Source organism: Manduca sexta, chromosome 18 (assembly GCF_014839805.1).
Source record: "Manduca sexta isolate Smith_Timp_Sample1 chromosome 18, JHU_Msex_v1.0, whole genome shotgun sequence".
Taxonomy (NCBI): Eukaryota; Metazoa; Arthropoda; class Insecta; order Lepidoptera; family Sphingidae; genus Manduca; species Manduca sexta.
The window spans coordinates 10,741,401-10,759,102 of record NC_051132.1 but is presented as its reverse complement, the minus strand read 5'-3'; the positions used below and the strand labels follow the sequence as shown (position 1 = coordinate 10,759,102).

Here is a 17,702-nt window from a genome sequence, read left to right as displayed (position 1 = left end):
GGATATACGAGTATTATATATCCACCCGCATAGTAACCACCGTACACAAGGTGTTGCAATAGGCCGGCATAATTTTTGTCGACTGCCGAGGGGTAATCATCTCTCAGTCGACATTCTATTGGACCCCACTCCAGTTACCATCATGCGTAGTGGGTGTCAGTTTATGTTCGTATAAAGTATATCCATAATATAGCATTTTTTTTGTTTTCACAAAATATAATAATTACACAGTAACATCTATCAAACCACAGAGGTAATATTACTAGGATATAGGCCCCTTCAACGCCCCTGAGTTCGTCTCCAAACGAAGATTACATCACGATAGCACCATAAATCAAACTTCTAGGCCTATCAGGAAACGATATTGATATGCTTTGACACGCGGCTCCGGCTGTTTACAGTGAAAATGTTAAATTACAATGCACTCATTACTTAACGTACAGATAATTGAGACGTGATATTAAACATTTGATAACGATTTCAAGCCTTCATTATCTATTAGAACCAAGATTTCTTCATTGCAACTTTACTGATAAATTTGCTTTGAAATGTGATAATGCTATAGGTATATAAAACAGTATATTTTATTGGTAGAGCATTATACAAAATATATTGAGGTATTTTACTATTCTAGTAAAATTTTAATAGAATGGCACGAACTGTTATTTTATTTGGCGCCGTACTTGCCAGTTTCAGTGTAAGTTTTTTGTTTTATTTTTAAGTATTTATGGGTCATAATTACAATGAAACCAAATGCATGTTCACTACTTCTTAAAGATTTACTAAAGACTATAATCTTCTTCTTAAAGATCTTAAATACTTGTCTGATTAACATGAAATAAACCTTAGGACGAGATCTAACTTAGCCATTATCTTGTCTATAGAATTTTAGATTAATAATAATTCGTACAATAGTAGTAAATTTAAATTTAAATACGTATATGTCCTTATTTTATAATATTTTTACAGGCCATCTCAGCACAATGCCTCAACCGAATGCTGCCAGCGTTGCAGCCCAGCATCCTACCTGTCGCAGAAACGCTCATTCCAAACCAGGTCCTAGTCAATCAGGTGCCAAATTACCTGCCATTTGAATACGGAATCGAACCTTTATACCCAGCTCCTATGATGCCTACTACAACTATCATTCAGGACAGCACAGTGGCAAACAACTTAGCGAATGCTTTGCAGTTGCTCGTGGTGAGCAACTTGCTAAGCAATACTTTGCCCACAGCTGGGGAAGTGATCGTGCCAATAGAATATGGCCCGAATCTACTCTCCCCAGTCGCCATGCCTTGTGGTGGTTTCGGAGGCTTTAATTACGTTTATTAATAATAGTAGTATTATAAAGCTATATATCGTCTCTATATAAGCCATGTTGCTAGATTTGTAACTATGTATTTTAAGTATTTTAAATATTTGTATTTTATAATCAAGTTATATATTGTTAAGAATGTCAGCTTCATTTATTTTAGTTATTAAGGACTATTTTCATAATAACCACACAATAATATTTTAATTTCGAAAAAAAATTTGCGTCACATACTATATGATGTAAAAAATTTGTCAAATCGGGATGTAAATTATATATTATGATATAAATACATTTATATATTTATTAAAAATATGTTTTACTTTACGGTTCTCCTACGAACTGCATAAGTAATCTATAAATAACTATGTATGCTGATTATTTTTTTAAAATGTAACGCGCGTAGTCTTATACTTAAAAGCTCCCACTGCTAACATCGGCATTGTCGGCAAACTGTTCGCCCTAACTACAGGAAGTAATACGGTAAGTATAAGATTGGGAGGAGTAAAGGCGGTTTGAAAATATCTGAGGAAGTATTAGTATTTCCAATAGATATTGATTGAACGGTGATAGCGTAGTTGGGTGTGGAACGCATTGCCGAGACGAATGTCCGCAAGTTCAAAACCCAAGGGCACATAGCTCTGACTTGCTGTGTGGTTTGCTGTAACTGTAAAAGAAAACATCGCGAGGAAACCTGTATACCTGAGAAATTCTATATATGAATTTTGAGAGTAAGTGAAGTCTACCAATCCGCACTAGGCCAGCGTCCGGTGGACTAAGGCCTAATCCCTCTTAGTAGTGGAGGAGGCCCGTGCTCAGCAATAGGACAGGTATACCTATATAATACAATGCTGACATTATAAGTAGACATCACGTGTGTTAAACGCTCTTTTTACAGTAAACATTATATTAGCAAAATAAATAATGAGCAGATTACACATTGTACACATGTACAATGTGTAATAAATAAAATAAAGTGACTCTCTTGACAAATAAGGAATACATCTTTAACAAATAGTTATTAACATTCGAGTTCGTAACAAAATTTATTCAAGATATTTTATTTTTAAAGAACTACCAGGCAAGAACCATCAAACCACATTTAGAAGACTCTTCTAACAATAGAAAAGTTAGTAAAAATAACTTCTCAAGTTATATTACTTTTTGTTTAACCTCAAGGAATTGGTAAAACAATTTATTTCTTGAAGGAGCTATAGCTGTTATTAATTTTGTTATAAATTATATTTATAAAATCTCGCGCAAACTGTCCAAGAGCAAGCCACCTTTCTACATTCGTTAACGCTAATATTATCTATGCAATAGATTTATTTATAGGATATGTCATTACCGTACAAATTTTCTGGTCACCTTTAGCGTTAACAATTGAAGAAAGACCTCAGCTATGGTCCCTGGATCACATAATTTTCGTCTTTACTGTAATCATATTCTCTATTTTTCTCGCTTCAAATTCGTCATAATCATAATAATATTATGCATGCCATTCATTGTGCGTCCTATGAGATTTGATACATAAATCGGATAATTATTTGGATTTTGTAAGTTAAAATATATGTTGACGACTAATCAATACAGTGATAGAGTCGTGCCTGATTATATTATCTTATAAAGAATATACTTTATACATTTTGGTAGGATCATATTATATGTTACGGTACAAAGACAAATGAAAATAATTTCGAATACAAATTACACTTTATAACTCCATAGCTTTTGCCTGTGGCTCCGCCCGCATGAATAAGTTTTTCCAGGATAAAAAGTAACCAAGTAATAATGTCCTAGTTGTAAAAAATCGGTTTAGTAGTTCCTTAGATTAGCGCGTTTAAACAAACAAACTTCACATTTATAATATTAGTATAGTGTTACGCGCCGCTATCCCAGTCGATGACATCGAGCGTTTCCGGAATATTCGGCTGCTCGGGCAGGCTGGCAGAAGAGAAGACGTGTCACGTGGCAACTATTCTATTATTCTCTCTGGTTCCACGTAGTACAAAAAAATGTCTAAAATTGTATTCTGTAATTATTTTTGCTAATATAATGTTTAATACTGTAAAAAGAGCGTTTAAGAATAGATTATAAATCGTTCCTAAGAGAGCCAATCGATGCCGAATGAAATTTCCGTGCAGGACAATTTGTTGGGCGTTCATACGGTATGCAGAATTTTAGAGCATCCACCATTGGTCTACGGCTAGACAGGTACTCCACCCTTTCGATGTCACTGGAGCAGCAATATATCTCCGTCTATAAGTGCTAACACCCGAAGAGTTACTATATGTATAAAAATATCATAATAGAAAATGGAAAATTAGATAATAAATAAACATTATGCTTAAGTACTTATAATTAAGACACCTTTCATTAAAATCTTTAAGTGGGGGCGCGGTCTAATTGTTATTTAGATTTCATTTCCAAGTTGTTACGTCACGGGGACTAAGACTTTATAAATAAACGCCACTGGCATATTGGCGTTGATGAAAATACAATAACTGAGTAGATTTTCATTACGCTTACATTCCCATAAAAATCATTCTGAACTTTATTGAAATAATTAATAAGGTTTAATATAGATTAGGTAATGGCTATTACTTTCTAATACTTTTTTAAATATTGGAATTGTAATTCCGTAAATCATTTAGAATAATGTAGGGCACTATATTATCGCCAAGTCTTTTACCATATTCAAACAAAAATTGAGTATTGTTTTACAAAGTACCTACATGCCTAGCCACTCGTTTTACGATAAATATACTCTGAATTACATAATTCTGTAGCATAAATTACAATAAATAAAAGGGAGACGAATATAACAATAGATTATTATATAATATAGTTGCATACCGGCGATAGCCTGGTTAGTTGTGTAACGGACTACCGAGACGAATGCCTGCAGGTTCAAAACCCAAGGGCGTACACCTCTGACTTTTCTAAAATTATATGTGTATTCTTTGTGATTTATCGCTTGCTTTACCAACCAACTTAGTCGAGAAGTTCTCTGTAGGAATTTTGCGGGTATATAAAGTCTACCAATCCGCACTAGGTCAGCGTGGTTTACTAAGGCCTAATCCCTCTCAGTAGCAGAGGAGACCCGTGCCAACAGTGGGACAGTATATAATACAGGGTTGATATTATTATTATTGTCATCTCTTTATTATTGAAGTTATTTTTTTATACATATCTTTATTATTATTATTTTTATAACCGGTTGAATTAGTCACTGAATTGTTTCATGAAATATATAAAATAAGGTAAAAAACACTTTTTTAAGCCGTATAATAAATTATTACATATTTTTAACACTTTGGGAATAAATTATACTTAATCTGAAATTTTATTTCGCTCGTGTATCACCAATAATCTTCCGGGTATAGTAACGACTGGGCTGTAACCACGCTAACTGCTTCTTCCTCAAAAATCATCTATTGTTGGAAATTCAGGACTCACATCCTCGGTTTCTGCTCCATATTTAGCTACCTTAGACCTGGCAAATAATGTTTCCACCTCACCTTCATTGAATTTTGATGTTTTTCTAACACAAAACCCGTTTCTGAATTGGGTTTTCCCTTGCCGTTGTAGAATGGAGTCTTTGCGTTAGAATATATGGAAGATTTTTCTGCGTAATCAAAGTATGCTGCTACATCATCAAAACTATCCTCAATTTTATAATCTTCTGTATCTAAAGGATCTTTATTGATCCTTTTGGTTTTAAAATCTGGATTTTCTAAGGCTGGAGGAGTTTTGAATGATTCTTTCGCCACTACCGGAGGCACTGTAGGTTTGAATTGTGATTTAGGTAGAAATTTTTCTTTAATCAAATTCTTGTAACTTTCCCTGTCTGCATCAAAATATGTATGCTTAGGTACAGCGTCTCTGAAAGACTTTTGCAGTATTTTAGGCACTGCTTCTTTTAAACTTTCTAATTTTCTTCTATCTCTTCCAAAATTTTCTACATTTCTATCTGTTGTATAATAATACCTTTCATTTAAATCAGCTACGGTATATTCATGATCATTCGCGTAGTACGCATTATCAGTGAAAGTAGGATAATAATCATCTATCAAGCCATTAGTATAAATTATTGGAACTGTGTCTTCTTCTCCCAGTTCAGGCGTTTCACGATATCCTAAGTCTAACTCTTCATATCGTTCATGACTATCAAGATGTTTGTCATTATCGTAATCACTTGGCGATTCTTCGGTTGTTGGTGATATAGTTCGCAATAGCACTTCTGCGTCTATTGGAAGATTTGTTGTAGGTATATCAGAAGGAACTTCTTCAGTTTGGAAACCAAGATTATCCGTAGAAGATATTACATCAGTAACTAAATTTTCCATTGTCGTGCTAGTCAATTCACTATAATCTTCTGCGGCTGTATCCAATAGTTCTAAATCAGAAAATTGAGATGTAGATTTTTTACTTGCACTTTTTCTTTTTTTATTTTTTGCTTTTCTTTTTTTACTTTTATGTCGCCTATTTTTACTTTTCGGTATATTCTCTCTTAAATAACCTTTTCCATAATTATATATGTGGGGCATTTGGTATATCTGATCAAAGCCAAACGGTACAGTCGGGTAATAAAAATTACTGTTTTGCGGATTTTGATACTGATTTTGTGCAAACATCAACATGCTTCGTGCTAAATTTTCTGGTACATCCGGAAAACTTTGCCGAAAATCTCTCCAAATTGCTTCATCTCTTGAATTTGATTGTGAATTTCTTGTTATTCTACTATCAAGTATGTCATCACTTAGACAAGATATCAGTGATCCAATATCCTCAAAGCACTCCTCATTAAGCTCTTTCGGAGACGAATCTGGACATGCTCGGTCGTTATTTATATTTAAACCTTGAATGAAATCTGTCGCCATAATTTTGTCTGTTTCTAGTTTGTGTTGAGAATCATTATCGACCAATACTCTGTTATTTTCTATGTTATCTTGGGATATTTCTCCTGTATTAGGAATACTCGCAGCATTTGTGTCAGATTTAGGACGCTTTTTAGACTTTTTCTTGTGGCCTCCATCAGTGTTAGAATTACTTGAGTTTTGATTAGTTGTCTCTGTTGTAGTATCTTTGGACTCCAGTACGACATCACCATTATTCTGCATTTGGGTCGAATTTAAAATTTTATTAGTTACATTTGATTTTTCTTGATTTTCTTGTATATTTTGAGTATTACTAGTAGCAATATAGGAGCCAATTGCTTTAGCTATACTTTGAGGTGTCAGAAATTTGTTCCTGGCACGTTTTTTTCCTTTTTTTCTTCTTGTTTTCCTACGACGGGTAGTTTGTTGATTTGTTTTTGCAGTTTGCGATGCATCTGAACTTACTTGCACTAAGTTCTCTTTGGTAGCATAATTAACTTGCGGAATGTTTGTTAATATTTCCACGTTGTCCACTATTTTATGAACCGCTTCATTATTTATAATGTTTGGTAATGCTGATAAAGTATTTAAATCACTTTGATTCAATTTCAGAAACTCTGGTGGAACTATGAAATAATTATTAATTATATTAGGCACTACTTCTCGATTGTATATTGGTTGTTGGTTGTAAATTTCTCCATTTTGGTTGTAAAATCTCGTATTAGGGTCCAAAATTCTATGGATTGTTGGATTTGCAAGTACTTTGCTGACAAGATTATTAACTAATTGATTAGGTAAGGTATTTTGAGCTATTGTGTATTGCGCACAAGGGTTATTATAGCTTGTAGGAGCAGTTTGATAGACAACTGGAGCAGCGGGAGAATTATACACGCTTTGTTGATATGCAGGATATAGTTGAACAGGCACTGTTACCTGATTTGCGAATGCCTGAAAAAGATAAAGATAAGGTAAAGTTTACAATAAACTATAAGAATGTGACAAAATAAAAAATAACTACAAGTAAGTATATAAAAGTTTATAAGTATATATTGAAAAAGCACCCAAAACAGTAAAGAATACATAATTCAAGTAATTAAGAGTGAACCCTCGGGTATCCGGTCGTTTCTAAATATTTTTCGTTTGAGCGCTCTCGGATTAAAAAAACGTTGTTACACTAATATTATTCTTATTTAAGAAAGCCAATTGATAAAGTAAAATAGGAAATTATTTTCAAAATTGTAATAAAGGTTTTTAGATTAATATATTGTATGTGTAATTCTTTCACATTATTATCGTTCTCAAACCTTAGTAATAAGTTCCTTTTATTGTTGTAATTTATTTAAAAAAAAACCTTATTTGATTTCATTACATAACAATAAATAAATAAACGCGAAATTAATATAAATATATAAAAATGTAATAAAATTAAATCTTTAATAATAAAACACTCACCGATATTACAAAAACAAAACAAAATAGAATAACGATATTCATTTCTAAATTTCATGTCAACCCAAACATATCGTACGATGGTAAAACGACTTGTACGTGCTTTTCTAATTATATAACCAATATATATAGATAAACTGATATAGTTGTATGTCCATAATCTTCTGTAGATTTATCACGTTTTCCATATCGATCGTTGCTCAATATTCGTGAAAGATTTTCGGGGAAGACAGGTGATTATGACGTCATTAACTTCCTGGCAGACATATTGGTTTGATGCAATGTTGATTTCTGAGGTTGTGGAGGTAAGACTTTTAGTTTAAAACAACTTAACAATTTTGTATCATTTTATACAGACTGCCTAGATGGCATATATTGCCACGCAGTACGACTATCGCATTAAGATTTCGTGTTCGAATCCCGGGTTGGAAAAATTTTATGTGTTACACCTCTGCCTACCCCTGTAAAGAGGAAAAACGTATTTGTCCCTATAGGCGGAATAAGGCTCCCTGAATATATGTACTTTAAAAATTACAAATAAGTAGCTATATTTTGAATAAAAATATTATTGTGTAAGTCCCTTTTTCAAATTCGGAAAAAAAAATAAAATATTTAACTTTTTATATTTTTTTTCTTGCTTGGAATGACGAGACTAGCTTGCCGTTCACCTGGTGGTAAACGATACGACCGCCCATTAACAGTAGAAATACCGTCCAACATCTTGAATTACAAAGCATTGTTTGATATTCCACTGCGCTCGCCATCCTGAGACGTGAGACGTTAAGTCTCATTATGTCCAGTAGTTACACTGGCTACAATGTCCTTCAAACCGGAACACAACAGTGACTACGCACTGCTGCTTAGCGGCAGAAATAGACATTGCGGTGGTACCTTCCCAGGCGGACTCTCACATATGAGAAACCTACTACCAGTAAAATTATATTATGTTCTTTGTTCATAAGATTTTTAATTGCTATTATTTCGAATCACAAAAATATTTAAGCCGAAAATACACTCAACCAACGAGAATTTGTTAGTCTATAGATTCCCTTTAAACAAATCAGTTGACGGAATGAGACAAAATGCGACTAACGAAATTACAAATATTTCTACATGGTATTGTAATTAAATACATGCAAACGTTATTATACACCTTTATTCCCAAGGGTTAAAGTAGAGGTTATACGATATGCAGTCTATCATACTACCTTAAACTGACGCTTATTTTAATATAGTCCTTAATCATTACAAAAACAATAAATTCTGACGCAATTAATCATAACGCAAACTTTTCTCATCTATTATAGACTATTTATTTTATATTCTACAAAATATACAAATATTATTTTAAAACTTGAAACTATCATCTTGGAGTAGAACAATAGAACACCGGTAATGCCTTCAAATCCTTTAAAATTATATTTCAACAGAAACTAGATTTGATGAAACAATGGTTCGTACCCAGCAATATAAAAGCTGGAGCTATCAAAATTATATTGCTTTTGAACAGTGTTATCTCGAGTCCGCTTCGAAATATTGTCATTCTTGAAGAGATGTTTTATTTGCTAACTTGGGATTTGCATGTTTACATACATATACATGCTCTGGCAGCGGTTTTAAGATTATATGGGAACGGGGGTTGTGCTAAGGGCTTGGGTAATAATAAAATTAAGCCTTAAATGTAAGCATATGTTACTAAAATTTCAGCTTGTGCTAGCGACGTCCAGGTGAAACCCGTATTGAGGATTAAAATTCTCAGTGTAATAAAATAAGTATATTAAGCCAGGATATAGTAAGTGTGCCGATTTTCATTCCAAATTTCACCTTTACATTGTTAATACGACTATAGACTTTTCCAAAAATAAATAAGCTAATTAATATTTAAATCCTCGTAATAAAATTCAATGTACCTTTATACACTTCTACAAGCTACCTAATTTATTTAAGTATGCAATTACATATTAAAGCCAGTGAATACAAACGTTAATTAGCTAAGTACGCAACAATTCTGTCATTATAAACCTGGTTCTAAGTGCTTCCGGCATGATCAACGCCATGCGTAGGCAAAGGGGTGCTGTGATTGGCTATTGAGATACAATTTTACTTCAGTTGGCTGTCTTATAAACAAAGCCAAAGAAAACTAAAACTGCCAACACTATCAGCCTTAATTATAAACTTGTTTCAACTTTAAGAGGTGCTTGAAAATTGCTTAAATAACAAACAAACACGTCACCTGTTTCCTAGTTTAAACCTTATTAAGAGGCAAGATGGCGGCTTTGACTTACGCCAGGGTCCTTATTCTGTATGATAGTGTAAACGCGTAACGCGGCCGTGTCATGTTATCTTCGAGAAATGTGCGTGGAATGGTATTCTGTAATCCAAATTTCTATAGTCCTAAACATGATGCGTTGTGTTACGTGCTTGTTACGCACTGTTAAAATAACATGCGGGATAGAGAATAAGGCCCCTGATCGAGTAAATTTGTGTTTTAACTAAGCATGGCTCTGCGAAATTTTTATAAGTAAAACTGTATGTGTTCAGGCGCACTGAGTATCCTCATGTTATTATTTATGAATATGGGTGACAGGCCCGTATTCACAAATATTACTTGTCTAAGTACAGAGCAATGCTGTGATAAGTCTATTTCAAATTCACGAACGTTACTTAGCTAAATAAGGCGCAAAGGTATTATAATAAGCATGTTTCTCAGTGCTTTTGGCATGATAGCGTTCAAAGTACATAAATAGAGGAGGTGTGTGATTACCTACCTACAAATTTGCTTCAGTTGGCTGTCAGAAAAACCAGTCAAAGAAAATTATGAATTTGTCGTAACTATGTATTTGCGCACACTTCACGTCTTCATAGTATTGTTTGTGAAAAGGAATCATAGGGAATTACACTTCTTTCACAATTTGTTAAAAATATCTTAATTTACTAATTTTATAGCTACGTTGACAGTAACACTGTGTGTAACTTTACAGAACACGCAATCAAGAAACACTATTTTTAAAACAGCTTTTATTTATAAATATAACTTAAATAAACATAGTAATAAATTACAACAACAATTTTTCTAATTCAACCACAACATTCGTGATCAATTTGATGAGACCACTCAGCAGGCCAGTGCCATCTGAGAGGCCACTAAGCAGGTTCAATACAAGGTTTAGAACCTGTGATACCAGACCAAACAAGAGCCCTGGGGCTGCCAGAACATTGGATCTGAACAGAGAAATCAGAACACTAATATAAAGAAAGAGAACTGATGCCAGATCAGTCAAAGTGGCATACAACAGTGGTAAAGTACATCCGAAGTACGGCAACACTGCAGGAGTCAAATTCTGCACAATATTTGACAGGTTGTTCAAATTGTTAATCAAATTGATTAGGAAGGGTATCAAAAGACATGCCAATTGATTGGCAATTGGCAAAACTGCTGAGATTTCGTCGAATGCCAGACGAAGTGCTGACACTGAGTATGCTGGTATCATGGCTTCACTTTTTTGGACCTAAAAGAAAAAGCGTATCGTTATAAATTAACTGCTCACCATCTCAGGATCAACAATGTTGTAATAATCCCAAAATACAATCAAATTCTTTGCGGTTATAAGTCCCAGGTGCTTCACAACAAGCGTACCCTAAATCTCGTTAACATCTATTACATCACGTCTTGTCAGATCTAAAAAGATATCATCTTCCTCCTCGGTTATTGATAGCACGTGTTATATATCGTCGTGTTTATGTATCGTGATAAATCTAGCATATATCTGCTAAACAAGACAAAATAGCGCCTCATTTAACTTTGAATCTAAGAAATTAAAAAAGGAATTTTCTATAGGGGGAAACAGAGTTATTCTACATACAGTAAAATCAAAATCTATAATATTTCTCACTCTTGATATGATAAAATAAAAAACACTTACCAAACACGCAACAGCTAAACCAATAACGATGAGTTTTGACATTTTTAACCTCAAACACGTACCAGCTTTTGATTAATTTTGTGTCAAATACAAATAAAACGATATTATATAAGTAAACGTTATCTTCAAGTTATTTGTTACAAAAGTTTGTTAGGCAAGGCTCTTTCTTTAATTATCTATTCTGATAGCCTGCATAATCTGTTAAGTAATTAGAAAAATATGTAATTGTTTCCCCTTTTTTCAAGTCGAGTTAAAAATAACATATTACACGATATTTGTAATAATTGATAGCTATGGTATCCCCAATTTCAAAAAGACAAAAAAAATTGGATTCTATACTTATACGATGTTTTTTTTTCTAGTTCCCCTATACTTAATAGAGACTTTATTTGCTATTTTCGACATTCTTTATATTATAAGTTGTATTTTTTCCAAGAGCCTTCTTTTTGATAAACTATCTTGTAAATCTTTTATTATCTGCCAAAACGTAGATTAAATTAAGCCAATACTAGCGAAAATATGCGGGATAACTTTCCCAGATTCTGTCTAATATTGACAATATGATATTTCACACAACTCGCTGTTCGCACCGTACTACATACACCAACAAGTTGGTCTGGAATTTTTTTAGTAAGGTCTATGTTCAGCAGTAGCCCTCCAAAGCCTGTAGATAATGGTGATAATATTTTTATAATTATAGCCCTTATTGCACTAATGCTTTACGACAAAAGAGTAACATTGTTAATGAATGTAAACAGCTGAATAAATAAGTAGCCTATTTCATGGTAGAATTACTCTTAAACAGAAACAACATCTCCCTAAACGTGTAATTACAAAACATAAAGCAACGTTTAGATTAACACGAAAACTTGCAGAAGACGACTTTCGGAGATAATGCTTAACGTGTAAAAAATTTCGAGTAAACTGACTTGTCCTAATTTTGAAGCTTGCAGGTCTCACGCCAAGTCGCATTTTGCCGCTAGTGTAAAGGCCTTTGGAAGTTCTTGTGCCAATACAAAACATTCCATTCTTAACTCGCACTTCACAATTTAGTTCCTATTATATTCATTAGTTTCTCGACACACAGGCTCAGCATAATTTGTAAACCGCTGGCAATTATTTTCTGTACGTTTCCTATATTATTTTTTAAGTCTTTTTTTTCAATATACTACTGCTAGTCTAAACACAGCTTTATGACAGTTTAATACACTCATCAACTTGAAAGATTGCTTAAATATAAACTCTCATTTACACTTTACACTCAGTCATTTCACTGGCTTCAATGTTCTTTAAAATTAAATACTCCTTGTCCAATAGTTGGCGGTATTATGTTTGACAATCACTATGTAAAATGCTAGCTGACTTTTCCAGACTTTGAAGTCTTTGATTGAGGTTTTAAATATAATCCTGATTTAAGATACATACCGAATAGAGACTAATAGAGAAGAACTTGAAAAAACACGAGCTCATATGGGTGTATTCTTTGCTCAGAATTTATAGTCACAGTTATACGACGAATTTTTCGCCAATAGTCTAAATGAGACATTATGGGTTTTCATCCTTGCAAGGAATATGGATATAAAATAATCAAATCCAATTTAGCATACTTTTATGTATGAAACAAATAACATAAAAACTTGTCCAGTTTTCCCGGGAATGAAAGAGATACGAGGGTAATGCCCTTATCCTATTTGCATTTTCAGTCGCTGACAAATTGATTTGGAATTGTTGGTTTGGTTTTACACGAGTTATCTTATCAATTCTGTTCAAAAACCTCCTGAAATAATTTAAAGTAAAACATTTATAACAAATATCGTAAATAATGGTATTTAAAAAGATTCATTGATTGATAAGTTATGTGTTGGCTCCGATACTTTATATGTGACAGCGACCCGTACACATAAAAAAATGCAATAAGAAATCGTTCTTGGAAATCGCGGTTTGAGGTCAGCTAATTTATATCCAGAAAATGGATAGGAATGAATAAAGAAATATTTTGAAATATTGAAAAAAGAGTGAACACCCGCGAAAGCCGACGTATAGAGAGCCGACATGGTCGTGCAACTACGAATAAGCTTTAAAAAGCCGCTTAAATTTTATGGGTTGAACACTTCTAGATTATGTGTATGGTTTAAATACGCTGTTTTAGTTGATCTCAATGCAGCTACAAACAAAATTATATGTTAGGGACAAAAAAATAAGTCTTCTTTTTTTTCATGTATTCAGTCTTCAGCCTAAATATGTCCTACAAAGATTGCATTTGAATAATAACGTTTCGAACAAAGATGCCTTGTTTAAATAAAGATACATCTAAAACAAAATGGATATCATAAAATATTACCTCGGAAAAATTTACAAGAAAATCTCTTAAGACATAAAGGCATGAAGCAACGAAGAAAACGTATTATTTATTCATGAAAACATTTTCCCACGAAAGTATTTGGATAAAATCTGACAAGATTAATGCAAAAGGAACGATTTAATGTAAATATTATAATATATTGCGAGAATATGTAATTCTCCTTTCTGATAACGATGCTTCCTGTTGTGAGAATTGGTTTGATTACGATTTGTGAATAATTTAAAGGCCGATTCCCACAGGAGCCTCCTTCCCTTCATTTTAACGAATATTCTGTAGAGGTCGATGGGAATAGAACTCCAAAAGTTTAGGGAACAGTACCCAGGAGAGCCCATTAGGTCCATGGATCTGATTTTGGTACGTAAAATCATAATTGTAGATCCGATTTTGGTGTGTAAGATCTTTAGAAGTAAGCTGAAGACTACGAACTGACTCCCGACCAAAATTTTGCTCAAGCTTAATATTCATGTTTGAAATAACACGGATGTAAACATGTTCTAAATTTAAATCTAATTAGGGTGCTATCGCCATTAACCATTCTATTTTAAAAATAGTACAAGTTATTCCCCCTAATTTATTCCCAATAATATTACGTCCAACGTCAAAAGGAATGCGCGACGTAGAACAATTAGGTAACTATAATGAAACTGATAATCGATAAAAAAACACTTTATCATTTCTATCGTGTAATCTGTTACATAACGTTGCAATAATTATTCTATAAAAACAGTTAATTAAAACTACGTATGTAGTATAACCGAACTATTGGAGAAAGTAGTTTTTATTAATTATTTATTACTACAAAAATGACTAAATTTTCGGTCATCGTAGTGTCTGTTGTCGCTGTTTGTTTGTTTACTGTAAGTGTTTAAAATATTATTTACAAATAAAGTACGATCATGATTATTCGAAAACACATGTTGTTATATTGGATATAGAATATTCGCTTTATCTGAAGTCCATTAGAAAAATATAACATTTTTAGAAGTTTTAGCAATGTCCAATAATTCAAGATTTAGTTATCTCTTTGCTCCCATTCATAAATATGTTTTATTCACAAAGTGCAAGATCTAACATACGCCGACAGATAGAAGGAAGTCATAGCCATAATTACGAATTTAACTCTCATCTTATCGAAATAAGGTATATATTACAATGCTCGGAGAGCGACAGCGAAGCATCGTGGAGCGCCGCAGATTGTTCCCTGCGGTATCAAAGAAGCCGTTACAGAATATTACTACTAGAAGAGCCGGTATGCGCTGGCATAAGCCGGTATGCATCGGTATCTTTCTAATAAAACTGACACATGTTCCTTCTGGGACTACAGTAGCCGAATGTTACAGACCATTATGAAATTTAAAGCAAAATCCAAGTAGAAGAGTCACATCGTAGCTAATGATAGCTGATGATAATTGCAGTTTCACGAAGAATCTTTCTCTATATGCGCTGATGGTCTATATGACAACATATGAACCACTAGACGAAACTTATTCTTTCCCAAAATCCAGAACACGTAATTCTCGCTGCTCCACCTTAGGACCTTTACCAAGAACCCTCAATGTAATACTGTTTTATTTTTCAGCCTCCAGTATCAGCAACAGGCGTTCAGCTCCCAGCAGTTTACCCTCTTGTGAACATCCTCTTACCGCTTCTGAATAACGTCTACAATCTTCTACTCTCCCTGCTCTCGATCTTCGATACTCTCCCACCATCCATCAGTTGCTTGATCCCAGTAGACCTGGGAGCACTTGAGACTTCACTTCTCAAGCTCTACTCTCAGGCGTTGGCTATCGTGAACTTCCTTAGGGGATTGCCGGAGTATGCTACTGGTGCCAACCCTAACACGCCTTCGACTGGTGTTGCCAATCTGCAAGGTCTGTTGACAACCCTGATCTCGTCTATCACGGACTTGGGTGAAGATATCCTGATCGGTATCGGAGGTGGACTGCTTCCTGGTCTTCTGCAGTTAGTGGTGATGGTGGTGCAAGCGTTGTTAAGTTTATTACTTTAATTTAATTTAGATGTAAGTTATTTAAATAAATAATGTTTTGTTATCATTGTGTTATTGTATTAAAGTAATAAAATTATTCGATTTTTTAACAAAGAACTGAGATTCCAAAAAATCTTTCCAAGGATCAAACCATTTCATACACAAAACTATTACGTGTACTTATTATAGTTTTACCATTAACTACGTTCTGACTATCCCCATTTTTTCTATTTAAACGCATAACACAACACTTTTCATTTATCGTAAAAATACACAATCCACCATTAATCAGGCAACAAAAACTCAGAACCAATAACGAAACTTAATTATAGTTAAATTGGTTTCCACCCTGTAATAGCAAGTCATCCTCACCTTGGGTTAATGGGTCATTAAAGGCGAAAATATCTCTTGAATTTCACATTACCGTCCATTCGGAGCCGTTGGTAAAACGTAGAAACCGTACCCTTAATTTACTCTTAAATAAACCTTTTATATATGTTCCGTGAACTAATAAAGTCTTATATTGCCGTCATAAACGCTGAAAGCTGTAGATGTAGGAATGTGTAGAATTTCTTAGGATTGCGTGATTCTTAACTCTATTAAACTACACTGCAGTAAGGTTTATTTCTGCTCGACCGGGGCCACCTGTCTCACAAAAAAACATACAAGCAACTTTCTTATTAAATTTTATACGATGTGTGTTGATTGCCTCAAGCCTAAAATCCCAATTTTCTTTCTCAATGTTCATTCCCTCAGTCAATGTGTCAATTTACCTAATTGGATGATTTTATAGTAATATGCATAATATATATTGTCTTTCTAATAGTAAAAGGTTTAAAATTAATAAATTAAGAAACTTAGTCAGTAGTTTGCCAAAAATATGTCTAAGCGAAGGTGTTTTTAATGCTCATCATATAGCATTTGATTGTGAACAATAAAATAATCATAATCATTTTATTTTCTAAATGTATCGATGTAAAATATACCCACATACAAAAGCATATTTTTATTTAAATACTAGACTACCAAAAACATATAAACTAAAGAATAACCTCTCCTACCTATAAATACTGAGCAATACTGAACTCCCTAATGACAACACCAAAGTTCACCCATGACCTTGTGAAAATCCGGTGCAATATTTATGACCTGATCGATTTTCTATATCTATCAATAAACAAAATGTACTGCGTCATAATGAAAGCTTCCGTTATAAAAGTTGTATAAAAGTAAGTAGCGGTAAATGAGTGTGACGCGCGACCCTCTCCACGAATCTATGGGCGTGTACACATTGAAGTCTGAGAAGGGGACGTTTTTTAAATTAAGAACATCTAGGTATAACGTTTATATGATGGATTAGTTATTTTAATTCGAAAAGGTCTACGGTGAGTATTATTTTGTTTATTCCTAAATAGTCGACAAATGCAACTGATAAATATATTTTTGCAGTAAATTATAAACGAAGGAAGGATTTGGCATAGAAAATTTTGGTAAAGGACAGCTCACCTCCTTACTATTTTTTACAATAAAATATATAAAGTTTGTGTCCAAAAAAATTTTGTGCTATTTGCAACTCTATTAAGAGACGCGTCGGTTGCTGGGGCCTAGCGCTGTACCATATGTTACAAAACATGGTATTACACAGCAATCACGAGAATGCCCTAATAATTACTCCGGTTATAATTCATGATCCTAGAATACAACCTTCTCGAGGTTAGCAATAAAAATAATTTTATGAAAAAGAACGGACACTTAAAAACCTACTTAGAAAAAACTGCCGATAAAACCC

At 33.5% G+C, this 17,702-nt stretch overlaps 3 protein-coding genes and 1 long non-coding RNA gene across 4 annotated transcripts; 2 read left to right on the top strand and 2 right to left on the bottom strand.

Annotated features, from left to right (window-relative positions):
* Positions 1–587: 587 nt before the first annotated feature.
* Positions 588–1,625, top strand: LOC115439807. Its single transcript, XM_030163803.2, has 2 exons — positions 588–697; positions 970–1,625. The coding sequence occupies exons 1-2, from the start codon at positions 650–652 to the stop codon at positions 1,330–1,332; spliced, it is 411 nt and encodes a 136-aa protein (XP_030019663.1). The 5' UTR covers positions 588–649; the 3' UTR covers positions 1,333–1,625.
* A 2,836-nt stretch (positions 1,626–4,461) lies between these two features.
* LOC115439819 lies at positions 4,462–7,751 on the bottom strand. The gene is made up of 2 exons (XM_030163836.2): positions 7,645–7,751; positions 4,462–7,140 (listed from the first exon to the last, which is right to left on the bottom strand). The coding sequence occupies exons 1-2, from the start codon at positions 7,684–7,686 to the stop codon at positions 4,798–4,800; spliced, it is 2,385 nt and encodes a 794-aa protein (XP_030019696.2). The 5' UTR covers positions 7,687–7,751; the 3' UTR covers positions 4,462–4,797.
* A 2,893-nt stretch (positions 7,752–10,644) lies between these two features.
* Positions 10,645–11,661, bottom strand: LOC115439767. Its single transcript, XR_003938293.2, has 2 exons — positions 11,565–11,661; positions 10,645–11,150 (listed from the first exon to the last, which is right to left on the bottom strand). It is a non-coding gene; the product is annotated as an uncharacterized LOC115439767 (long non-coding RNA).
* Positions 11,662–14,661: 3,000 nt separating this feature from the next.
* Positions 14,662–15,977, top strand: LOC115439791. The gene is made up of 2 exons (XM_030163784.1): positions 14,662–14,783; positions 15,506–15,977. The coding sequence occupies exons 1-2, from the start codon at positions 14,730–14,732 to the stop codon at positions 15,932–15,934; spliced, it is 483 nt and encodes a 160-aa protein (XP_030019644.1). The 5' UTR covers positions 14,662–14,729; the 3' UTR covers positions 15,935–15,977.
* Positions 15,978–17,702: the final 1,725 nt, after the last annotated feature.

Bases quoted from the DNA above. Each gene is read 5' to 3' on its own strand.
- LOC115439791 (XM_030163784.1), top strand. From the start codon at position 14,730: ATGACTAAATTTTCGGTCATCGTAGTGTCTGTTGTCGCTGTTTGTTTG. The intron at 14,784-15,505 runs GTAAGTGTTTAA...TTTATTTTTCAG, and splicing joins TCGCTGTTTGTTTGTTTACT to CCTCCAGTATCAGCAACAGG.
- LOC115439807 (XM_030163803.2), top strand. From the start codon at position 650: ATGGCACGAACTGTTATTTTATTTGGCGCCGTACTTGCCAGTTTCAGT. The intron at 698-969 runs GTAAGTTTTTTG...ATATTTTTACAG, and splicing joins CCGTACTTGCCAGTTTCAGT to GCCATCTCAGCACAATGCCT.
- LOC115439819 (XM_030163836.2), bottom strand. From the start codon at position 7,686: ATGAATATCGTTATTCTATTTTGTTTTGTTTTTGTAATATCG. The intron at 7,141-7,644 runs GTGAGTGTTTTA...TATCTTTTTCAG, and splicing joins GTTTTGTTTTTGTAATATCG to GCATTCGCAAATCAGGTAAC.